General features: G+C 35.0%; 1 protein-coding gene and 1 pseudogene across 1 annotated transcript; one reads left to right on the top strand and one right to left on the bottom strand.

Annotated features, from left to right (window-relative positions):
* The first annotated feature begins 356 nt into the window (after positions 1-356).
* On the top strand, positions 357-8,484 carry LOC122031036 (vacuole membrane protein KMS1-like). Its single transcript, XM_042590089.1, has 8 exons — positions 357-655; positions 4,594-4,805; positions 5,117-5,195; positions 6,153-6,458; positions 7,329-7,483; positions 7,583-7,699; positions 7,814-7,987; positions 8,086-8,484. The coding sequence occupies exons 1-8, from the start codon at positions 589-591 to the stop codon at positions 8,260-8,262; spliced, it is 1,287 nt and encodes a 428-aa protein (XP_042446023.1). The 5' UTR covers positions 357-588; the 3' UTR covers positions 8,263-8,484.
* LOC122031044 lies at positions 8,436-11,816 on the bottom strand (annotated as a pseudogene).
* Positions 11,817-12,718: the final 902 nt, after the last annotated feature.

Consider the following 12,718-nt stretch of genomic DNA (forward strand, 5'->3'; position numbering starts at 1 on the left):
AGAGCGTCACGTCTCTAGCGACCGTTGACTCAGCACTCGGATAGGATCATTCTCTTGTTTGCCCGCCGTCGAAGATTAAGAACTCGATAATATCTAAATTAAAATGATTATTATATTTAAGAAAAATGAATGTGCTTCGTTGTTAAATTGAGGGGGAAAACGAATACGAGAAAAATGATACGGGTATAAGCCCTTAGAACCGTACGATCTGATCAAATTAATCTTGACCGTCCGTTTGCTCGCGAGGTGGATGATCAAATAAAGATAGAATTATGTGATTCTGGAAAATAAAGGGTCTTTTTTATAAAAATGTCTTGTTCTATTTTCTGTCTCAGGTATTTAAGTGCAAGTGTGCAACGCGGAATGCTTCTCCGTCGCGTCTACTGCGATCCGACGACGCCAAATCGGCACGCCACAGGTTGCTGCTCGATGCGAGGATCGCACGGGAACTAGGTTTCCGGCAAAGAGATCGCCGTCGTCGGCTACGTCCCCCGTTCGGTTCCTCCCCCTTCCGGCGCTCGATCGAGGAGGCTCGCTCGAGGGTTGAGATCGCCGGCACGCTTCTGGGATCTGACGCTGTCGGCGAAGATGGACCCCGGGGAGGCGCCCGCGAGTTCTAAGGAGCCTTCTGTAGATCTGGCGCCCGTGATCTCTGGTTAGCGTCTGCTTTCGTTGTTCCGGTGACCTTGTTGATTCTATTTTCCTTGGATTAACTTATGAGAAAAAATTTAGCTCTGTTGCTGTTTCGTGAATTAGGGGAATTTTCCTCCGGTTGTATTTCTATGTTATCTTTTGATTTCTTGGCTTGGAATCGCACTCCATGATCTATAAAATTCTCGGGAAGCATACTGCTAGCATAAAACTCTACTCTTAGGATGGGAAGAAATAGAGAGAGTCAACCTAGCTGGATAATGGATAGCATAAAAAGTTAATTGTTAAAAAAAAATTCTATAACTGTATCCGATGGAAGCTTTCCATCGGATGGGAAGTCGTGCGGATGATCGGCGCAGGAAATACCACGCAAGGAAGGACGACAACTCTACTACCTTGTTGAGTGGGAAATTAGGTTTCTTCCTTCTCTAGGTAGCCCCCTCCGCCCACTAACTTAAATAAATATTAAAATTACCAATACAACCCCTAGAGTTACATAATTTCAAACGGTTCCCAACAGAAGAAAATCATGAACGTTATCAAACAAGTGTTTTTTTTCCCTTCTAAAATAACTTGTCGGGCTTTGTCAGTTCATATTCTTAAACTCCTCAATTAGCAGAACATCATGAATGTTCTTTTCAGTGATTGAAAACCTTTGTACCAAAGGACTAAGTGCAACCTATTCATCAGAGCCGGTCCTTGTTATTTAAGGCCCGGAGCGAAATTATTAATTATGCCTCAATTTTATCTTTCCATCAGCCTAAGTAATAATTATTTTAATCTATAAAATTTTGTTTCTAGAAATGGGATAAGGAAACAAGATTTTTTATCTTAGGACGGTTGTTCCTTTTTTTATTTACACATAAATTTCTGCAATTCTAACATAGAAATAAAAATGAAACATCAATTCCAAAACTATGGATATAATTTTTTTTCCATTCCTACACAATTAAATTATCCAAGAATAACAATTCTATTTGTAATCAATTTCATTCAGAATGCAAGAGGTGTTTACAAAGAACAATCACTTAGCAAAAGACACTGACAGGAAAGAAAATTTTAACTCAAAAATGCAAAGAAATAAGTTTAGTAATATAACACAAAATCATGATACTAATCTGGGAAATAATAAAGAAGTGCAGCCTAGTTAGCTTACCTCCATAATCCTTATTTTCAACATCAACATAGGAATCTGGAAGAATGAAGAGAACACTAGGAAGACCTGTTACAAATATATTCACTGAGTTTGAGCAACTTAAACAATTTATTAGTGGTTAAGCATTAAAATCCTTTTATCCAAAAAAAAGTGGCATTACTTATATACTTCACTTGATAAGAAATATTAAAACTTAGTATAAATGAATTAAATTTTATGTATAGGAATCCTAGTAATAACAAAAATTAAAAACGCTGCAATTTTTTTTAATTTCAAATTGACTAAGGCATCATGTGGTGAGCAAAAACTTTCCATGATGAATGACCTACTTGGTTGCTCAGTAAATTAAGTAGAATAAATTCTGGTTTATAAAAAATATCAGCAAAAACTTTCCATGATGAATGACCTACTTGGTTGCTCAGTAAATTAAGTAGAATAAATTCTGGTTTATAAAAAATATCAGATAAACAGAACAACACTATTTTTCCTCTTTAAATAAAGAAAAAAATGAGGATTTTTTAAAGAATATGTTAGTTCCTCAGAATTAACACAAACCTTCCAGCTTGTTAGATGTCCTCTCATTAATTTCACATCTAAATCCAAAGTATCGCTTACATAAGACATTGTAAACCTTCTTCTTCGCTTCCTCCTCTTTGAATCAGAAGAAAAAATGAGAGCGAATGCAAAGGATATAGTTAAATTGTTGACTGTAATACACCTATAAAAAAACATAGAGGCAACTCATTTAAAGTATCTTCGTGATACACTTTTAAAGGCAAAATCATCAATAATATCATCATATTCAATATTTTCCAAAATATTCTTTTCAATGCATAGAATTGCTAATCCATTTAGTTTATCTTGAGTCATTGTGGTCCGCAAGATTTTATTAATTTTAATTTTGAAAAACTTCTTTCGGTGGATGCCACTGTCACGGGTATTTTCAATAATATCCTATAAGCAATCATCACATTTGGAAACATATCGATTGTTTTTAAAAACTCTAATATTTGAATGGAAGACCATTTTTTATTTGTTTCATAAGATTCACTTGGTAACATTATTTGCAAAACTTGTAGTTATGAAAATATAGATTTTACATCAATACCAGAAGTGTCACCATTTCTTAAAGTATTTTCAAGATTCACACAAGAACTCATCAATTCATCATCATCCAATGAAACTAATTTTACAACATCATACAAGAACCCAAATATAGATTCAAAATATTACAATTGCATCTCTCTAAGGTTGTCTTCTTCTCTCCTATCTCAATGAGTCAATGTAGTTTTTTTTAAAGAAATTCAATCTCTTTCTATCTTTTTATATATTCATCTAAATGAACTACTGGACACTCTTCTGAACAATATGGTTCTAAAAAATAATGAACCTAGCATGAAATTACTTATTTCCCTCAAATTCCAGACATTAACTAAGTAGCAATTCCGGGAATAAGAGAGATTCTCTAGAAATCTACTGCTCATGTCAATGTTAGGAGCATCGACAACACTGAAGTCAACTAAAGTTCCATGGTTAGGTTGCTATATTATATTGTTTGCTATTGGATTTTAACCAATAATTATTAAAGAAGTATTCTAATCACTCAGTGAAGTTAACTTGGCTATTTATTAAAACAATATCCATCATTTCAGAAATTATAAATAGAATAAGATTTTCAAGCAATACTAATTTCTTTATATTAAGCTTAAATACAATAAAAAAAATAGAGAGCTATTATGTGAAATTATGAAACATGCATCTACCTTAATATGAAATTGTCTCTATCTTCAAATGTTTATAACAAGGATTATAACTCAGTTGGTAGATCACCTCATAAATTTACATGTGCGCCAATGCTTTTCAAAGGAGCTAAAATGCTTAGACAGAGTATGATCTGAACTCATCGGGCTTGCTTATTTTTAGTGTTGTTCTTAATTTATTAAGATTGGAAATGTGCACGCAAGCAAAGGCCTTGAACAATCTACTAGAGCACAAATTTTTAAAATTTGAAAATACTCATATCCAAGATCAAAATAAGCAATTGGAAAATGCGTTAGGGCACTACGAGAGCACAAGCCCTATCTTTAGTCTGAAGTCATACGATTTGATCAAAATAGAAGAGCAAAGATGATGACCTTTTAGGGTTTGCAGAAGCGTGAAGTAACGAGGCAGTCCAGCCACACGAAGGGTGCCTTTGAGAGAGGGCCCATAGTCGTTGCAGTGAGGGAGGGAAGGTGCAGCGAGGAGGGCTTTGGCGAGGAGAATCGCGAGGGCACTTTGGCGAGGAGAATTGCGGGCGATGAGGGCTTCGACAAGGAAATGATAAAAAAAGTTGATTTTAGGAAAAAAAACGTTTATATATATATATTAACTTATTAAAAATGGGCCCCTGGGTATTTATGGGCCCTAGGCAGGAGCCCTGGTAGCCCTGGCCCAGGCCGGTTTTGCTATTCATATCAGGATGTGCTAGTTGATATTGTTGGCAAAAAGTATCTTTCTCATAATGTTTTTAAATGTTACAGCTGAAACCATATCACTTGAGAAAATGCTTCTATTGAGATTTTTTTATGTTACACATCCATTCATCACCGTTTGCCCAAAACTCAAATGCACTTGTTAGTTGTTGCTATATGACCCTTGAGTTTTGAGAAAATGAAATAATGTAAAATGATTTTATGTAGTTATCACATCACATTGTAGAAATATGACTATTTGTTAAAATTTCATTATAAACTTAGTTTTTTTTTTAGATTTGCTGGGCTAAATTCTATTGTTTCCTTATGCAGAACTTCAGAAAAAGCATCAAATGAATTTACAAAATTTGACCTTGACAACTCAACCCTTCAGGACATTGCAGCTATTCATACTTGCTACATTGCAATATTTAAGAAGATCGCTTGTATGTATTATCACTAGAGGCGGTGTGCTTTTGTTCTTGATTATACCATTATTAGCCATTGGACTTCTTTTCACAAATGATTATGACCCCCAAGGGAAGGTGATTCTTGTGACTTAATTTTATTTCTTTTATATGCTATTACATTGATCTGTCAGTATTTTCTAAAATTTTGCTAGTTGATGAAATTAGTCAATGAATTGTATGAGTTACACTTAGCGATATTCTATAGATTGAGCTATAATATACCACTTTTTTGCTTGATATTATATTTTTTTTAATAATATTATAAGATTATTTATATTGTTTGTAAGAGGTTATGAAGGTCTTTTGTAAGAGCCATTGCTTCCATACTGTTAAAATAAATCTATAACTACATAGTATTTTTCGGTTGACTCTTTTCATGCTTGCAGCACATTCAAGAGCTCACTAGATATGCAAAATTTATGTTATGGTGGGTGGCACTTGGGATAGCATCATCAATTGGGCTTGGTAAGTTCGCTTTCAGTTAACTGACTCTTGTTGCACCATCCAGAAAAAATGAACTTCTCATGCTACTGATTCATGAGTTCAAGTAATTAGGTGTACTCTTTAAGTCTTCGTCCTACTCGTGTTGTTTCTCCAATACAACTTACCAGCTAACACATATATCTGGTCTGTTGAAGGTGAGTAAATACATGGAGTAATTCACTGAATATTAAAATAAAAAAAGTTTAATCTTCAGCATTATGTAATTTTCATGAACTGATACTTATTATTTAATTTGAAGATCAGTCATCTTCAGTTATCTTCTTAAAGGTAGGTAGGACACAATTTAAAATGTTTGTATTCTTCAGGAACTGTCTTCCAATCACATTGCATTCTTTTATTTATTTTACCTGTTGTCTTTCTGTTTCAAATTTCATAACCAGTCAGCTATATTTAAAAAGGCTTTCACTTGGTTGCATTTGACTTTTGTTTCTGAGAACTGTTATTTCTTTTCTCTCTGACATTTTTTATCATCACACTTCTGCATCAAAACAGCAAGATGGTAGGCCCATGCCCAGCTGTTATGGATCAACTATATGGATTTCATCCTGCCACTGAATTGACTATCAAAATTTTTAGAAAACACTGTATGAAAGAGATCTTACCTGTTTTTTGGTAAAAAATGAGGAATGTTGAGATTGGTAAAGCCAAAATGAATCTGTTAGCATACGTGGTTCTTTTATGGCAATGGACTTATGGTACCATGAAAAATCTTTAATCTTGTATCCAATCATGTGGTCTATATAGTGTATTAGCGCTGATGTCAAGTTTTTGCACTTTAAACCAGATTATTTCAATAATATTCTGCAAAATCATCTAGCTTGTCAAGTTTGTTATGGATGTGCCATGCGTGCTTTACACTTTTTGCTACTTCTTTGTTGCGTTCTTCCTTTCTAATTAACTTGTTTTATTTTTCTGTAGGTTCTGGCTTGCACACATTTGTACTCTATCTAGGTCCACACATTGCCTTCTTTACCATCAAAGCTACACAGTGCGGTCGAGTTGATCTAAAAAGTGCACCATATGACACCATACAGTTTAAATCTGGTCCTTCATGGCTTGAAAAGCACTGTTCTGATTTTGGAGCTCCAGTGTATCCCTCGTTACCTGGTTCCCGAGTTAGAGTTTCTATGAGCAGTATACTACCTCATGTTCAACTAGAGGCTTTTCTTTGGGGGTTGGGTACTGCACTTGGTGAACTTCCTCCTTTTTTCATCTCTAGAGCAGGTAGGTTCTTGCCTAAGACTTTGCTATGAATTAATAAAGCATGGCATACTTGGAAATTCTTTTGATTTTGTTGATTCTTCACATTCATAATTGGCCAGATCCCATGCCTCTGGAATTACTGGTTACTAGAAGTCTCAATTTCAGAACAGTAGGCCAAAAGAACCTGTTATTTGAAAATTGCATATATTTGACGGTTGTTGCTTTGTTTTTCTCCAAATACCCCTTTCTGGAGAAACCATCTAGGTGGGCCAAAAAACCCTCAACAGAATATATATATATATATATATATATATATATATATATATTTCAAAATTCATATGTATTTTATTTTATTTATTTTTCTTTAGAGTTAGATATATAGTTAATTTTGTATTAAAACATCTAGAATCTCGCTGCTTGCTTATTTTCTTGGAATATGTTACATTAGGGCCTTCCTTGTCACTTTTTGGAACAAAAACAACTCTGGGAGATATGGAATATGAATCAAGATTCTAGACTTCTACAATGTATCACAAAATTATTACGAAATCCTTAAAATTTCTGATAGTAGACTGTAGGATGTTTCACTATTGAACTGGAATGTCTTTTATAATTATTTCCAACCTAAACGTAGGAAGAATTAAATCCTTGCAAAGATTTTTCAGCAAGATATATATATAGATTTTTAAGATATATCTTAATTTGAACAGTGAATGCACCAGTACTAACTTGTTTAGAGTTTACCATCAGTTGGAAAACAAGAAAAAACTTATAAGTCTTGATTTTGTTACTAAATATTTTTATCTGATTTTTTCTATTTATTGGTTCCTTGAATATTAAGCAACTTAGTTTTAGTACAAAAACTGTACTGACACATGAGAAGTATTGCAGCTCGCTCGTCTGAAAACAAAGTGGAGACATTGGCGGAACTAGATCCTGCTTCATCAGAAAATGGGGTTTTCTCCTCTTATTTGAAACCAATTAAGCGTTGGCTTCTTTCACAGTTCCGACATCTCAACTTCTTCACAATACTACTACTAGCTTCAGTTAGTATCATTCCAAAAGAGTTGTTTTTTTCTAATTGTTATGATTGCTATATTTCTGTTCGTTTTCTCACTTTTGTGATGTTGTGATTGCAATTTTAGGTTCCTAACCCACTCTTTGATCTTGCCGGTATAACATGTGGACATTTTGGAATCCCATTTTGGAAGTTCTTTTTAGCAACCATGATCGGAAAAGCAATAATCAAGACCCACATTCAGGTTACCCTTTTTATTTTTGTTTTGAAATCATGACTTTTTTTAGGTTCCTATCTTCACCACTCATCTCATCGAGGGAGATAACATCTAGTGTCTTTTTGCTGTTTTATTTTTCAGTCAGTTTTTATCATCTCCTTGTTCAACAACGAAATATTCGAATGGTTGGAGAATAAGCTAATATTGATCCCTGGTTTCCCGCCTCTTCTAACAAAGCTGGTTTCCAACCTCAACATAATTCAGGAGAAGTATCTACCATCTTCCGATTCAGCATCGACCATCTCAGAGGGAATGGTTAGTCGATCTCTTATCTACTAAAAATGTAATCTTTTCACTTCCAGCTGATATCCAATCCGATTCTCTCTCGTGATCCGATTCTCTCTCGTTCGTAGGCAAAGCGATGGAACTTATCCTTCACTTTGATATGGAACAGCGTGATCTGGCTCGTGCTCATAAACTTCTTAATGAAGATAGTCGATGCTACTGCACAAGGATACCTCAAGAAACAGCAAGACTTGGAATTGACGACGATGGTTGAAGCACCAAAATTGAAGTCTGTGTCTAGCTAATAATCGTATTAGAAAGCATTAATTTCACTTTAATGATATGATTTATACTGTGTATAAATAGGAAAAAAATGACTAATTAGCTAAACCCCAAACACATCATTTACAAACCAGTCTACATTACAAGGCTTGCCTGATCTCCTAAGTTCTCGCCACCGTAACTTATTATTCGATTGTTTGCTCACAAATGATTGAGATTAAATCAAATCTGAATAATTCACACTAGTTTTCATCTCCCTTGCAACTTGTAGATAGTGTAAATGCCTAAAACTAAATACATTCACTACCATTGTCTTCCAAATTAAACTACTACTTTTCTCACACACAACACAAAGGAAATGTAAACAAAAAAGGAAGCCGGGCCAAGAATGAATTGCCTTCGAGCATCAGGATTATAAACAAGTCCCTTTTTGAAGGACCCCCCTGGCCTCCAATTGCACTCCTATTTATCTGCTTAGACCTTCAATTCTGTGTGAATGCATTCTTCGAGCACAGGAATCCTCCTGCAACAGCTGTCGTAGGTGGTCTTCATCTTCGGCTTTCTCACCTGGTTTTAGATCAGATATTTGTGATCCAGACTTCTCTTGGCAGATACCTTTTGTTCTGGGGGACACTTTAGATTCAGGCGTTGTTGCTTCCTGGATGCGGCTCGGTGGATCTGTGTTGCTCGAGCCATCGGAGGTCAGGGAGTTCAAAGAGAGAGCTGACTGCATTAATGAACCTGGTGCACCAGTTTTAGTAGCTCCGTCGTGGGTCTTCTTTGCCTTCTTTGTGTTAACGAAACGACCTCCGCAACCCCTGGCCCTCCTCATTGCATGCAAGTGGCGTGACTCGTGAAGATATGCCTGCCAATTCAAAACTCTCAGTTCGTTAAATCAAGTGTTCTTCGCATTATACTACTTTATATGATCGGACTTCTGAAGTTTCAAGAAACAGCATGAATTAAGATACTGCTGACTCTACTAAGAGCATTACAATAGTTTCACAACTGGTAGAAATAATAACATAGATCATCCCAAACCAAACATATTGCCGATCAGCAAACTCACTCGATTCCTAACACAAGCATATAAGCACATTGAGAAGATCTTTGTCGACATGGAATAAAACCTGAGATACTAAGTTAAGAGCCAACAAATCATCGGCATAGATACAGATAAGTCAATTAGATTGAGGATTCATGGCGATTGGGTTTAAACAAGAATATTTCCCCACCACCAAAATCTATGCAAGACAACAGCATTAGTAACATTAAGATTACCCAAACAATCTAAGCAGCTAGAATTTTTTTATGTCCATCTGCCTCTAGCCTTCTACTCTGTTTGATTTATCTTCTTGACATATAGAATCTATTCATTTCTAGTAACCTCTCTTATCCATCTTTGAATGAGAAATTAGACAAACAAAAAAAAAATGGTGCACAGGTAAATTAAATTAATCAGATGTAAACTGAAAAAAAAGCACAAAAAACTCACCACTTCATCGAAGGACTTCTTACTATATATAGGGGGAAAAACTAATTAGTCAAGCTCCTTCCTCTTACCTTTCGAGATTTACTACCTTTTTTCTCGAGCTCAGCCTTTGCACGAGATTGTCATCTCCTGAGAATTCCATGGTACTGCTTGGCATTAACATACACTGGCTCTTCCACCATTTTGAGAGGTAAAGGTATGCGCGAGTGCGACATTCCAATAATTTGAGGATGGACCTGTAAAATCCAACCAACCAACAATCATGAGACTAGACATCATATATATGTTCACGATTTAGGATAATCCCTAATAACTAAAAGAAGGATGAGAAATGAATAGAATCTTCTATTCCTGAGGGAAGAAGCCACAGATTGATCAAGGCACAAAATAATTATAAACCGACATCAGCTAATTGTAAAAGAACAGTAAAATTCAACTGTAAAAATCCAATACAAATCATAACATGGACTGGCATTGTTACCCAATTATCTGACAAACTTACTAGGGATTGAGTTCCATAAGTTGCCATTAGACCAGCAAAATAAGGGTCATTATATGGATAAGCAGCACATGCCTGTAAAAGCAGATCAGAAGATCTATTCATCATTGTGACAAGATAATGATAATGATAATTATGTGATTAAAGGAATGATGCTTCAATTTAGAGTAAATAAGACAAGTCAAGAGATATATAAGAAGAAAGAGGGGTAAAATAAGTAAGGAAAGCACACGATCGATTGTCCAAGTTCAAGTTGGGGTGCAATAATCTCAGGCATGACAAGAGCCATAGCTGAGGAAGTAGGCTGCAGATTCTGGTTTTTATCTCCAAGATTCCCATCTGACAATAAAAAGGCCTTGTAAGATGTATGAGACTAATTTGCTTAATTTCTAGTACATCCATCAATTGATTATGAATGCTAGTCAATGATCTAAGAAGGGCTTTGGGTGTTCAGCAGAATTGAGCAGTATCAATAAAAAAAATTATACGTCTAGGCAGAACATGAAGTTCAACAGTGAACCATAAGTATTCCTGATGTTGCAATTCTAAATAAATTGAAAATCAAGTTACAAGCATCACATCTACAAGAAAATTTCACAAATTTTGCAATATAAAATGAAGAACAGCATGAAAAGCAAAGCAGCTACTTCATCACCACCATTCTTGTGCCAATATTCTGCTGCTCTTTAATTGCATCACCTGTGCCATGGACTCCATTGATGTTATGCACAGCAGCTACTTCATCACCACCATGGTTGTGCACTGACTATGGTAGGTAAAGCAGTTTGATCCTTCAGATTTTTTGGGTTTGTACCAATTGGACGTGATTCCATTTAACTGTATCTGACCTTCAAATCAATGCTCTTCGTGTAAATATTACAAAGAGAGCAAAGTTAATTGGCTAGACAGTGTCCAAGCACAACACAATAAGACAAGGAAGAATCACTCATCCAACGAAAATTAACAAAAAGAAGAAAAAGTATAAGAACACATTATTTTTGGACCAAAAATGAGAGATAAATACAACTTCAAGAGACACCAAAGATCCCACATTAGGAAACATCACTCCACAGAAATCCACTCTAACGAGATCATCCAAACCCCCAAGTTTACAGCTATTTCCGATAAGTATTGCTTAGTGCAGCGTGCAGAGAGAGAACTTCATCAGGATGCAAGAAAATCACATCGTAACTCAAGCTACAAACACAATTAAGAGGCAAGATCAGAAAAGAAAATTCCCGTCTTTACAACCAACCCCGCCCATCTCTGAACAACAAACATCTAATTCGATCAGGAATCAACATAGACACCAAGGATAGTAGCATCCAACTTCAGTAATCACAGAACCCCCAAATTTCTCAAAGAGTAGGAACCAGGAAACAAAAGAACAAGCAATCGATGAAACCAAACAAAAACAAAAACAAAAACATCGCGCCCAATTTCGCAGACACAATCTAGTAATCCACGAGCCATCTCGAAGACAAAACTTCGCTCACACAATACATAGATGTTTTTAAAAGATTCTCCCATTGCTTCGGGGGAGGGGACCATTTGGGAGTGATGTAATTGGTTTATTGATTATCAACTTAGATGAATGGGATTTCTTCATAATTTAAGCAAAATAATAATTTAGTTTATCATTGTATTTTGTCACCACCGTTGAGTATTGAATTGATCGATAATGTCCTATGCTACGGCTCCCGGCCCCCAAAGTTAGGGATAGAGTCAAAAGAGTTAACTTAGGGCATCATAAGTTATCCGTAATACTATAATGTTATAACACCCACCATCTCATCAAAAAGTATGGAGTTCACTGTCACATACTCATTATAACAACATCTTTCTTTCACCTATATCTCTTTTAACATTAACACTCATTATTTATGGGTTCCACAATCCACTCAACCATCTTAAAATTATATCATATTAAATAAATATATTTTAAATATGTTTTAAAATATTTAAATTATTATTATTATTTTTTTAATAATAATATTACTTTTAAAAATATAATTTTACTATTTTCAATAATAATATTACTTTTTTAAATATATTTATTAAATAAAATAGAGGGTTGTGAGGAAACAAAATTACAATGTTAGGAAAACAAAATTATAAAATTGGAAAACGAAATTACAACTGAGCGCCTAAAATTATAAAGTTGGAAAAATGAAATTACAACTGAGCCGGCTAAAATTACAAAGTTAGGAAAACAAAATTTATTTTAAATTACCATGTAATTATGAAATTGAAATGTAACAATAACTTAAATAAACCACAATTATGAAATTAAAAATAATATATGAAATACTAATTCACAGATTGTCGTTGTATTGCTCCCAGATATGCTCAACTAAGTCGGTGCGAAGTTGGTGATGAACTTGAGTGTCACGTAGCTCAGAATGTGTTCGAATATAATCCTGAAATCCTCGGTTTGAGCCATGAATAGGTTGTGCGGGTTCGTCACCTTCATCGTTGTACCAATTTG

This window comes from Zingiber officinale, chromosome 1A (genome assembly GCF_018446385.1).
Source record: "Zingiber officinale cultivar Zhangliang chromosome 1A, Zo_v1.1, whole genome shotgun sequence".
NCBI lineage: Eukaryota > Viridiplantae > Streptophyta > Magnoliopsida > Zingiberales > Zingiberaceae > Zingiber > Zingiber officinale.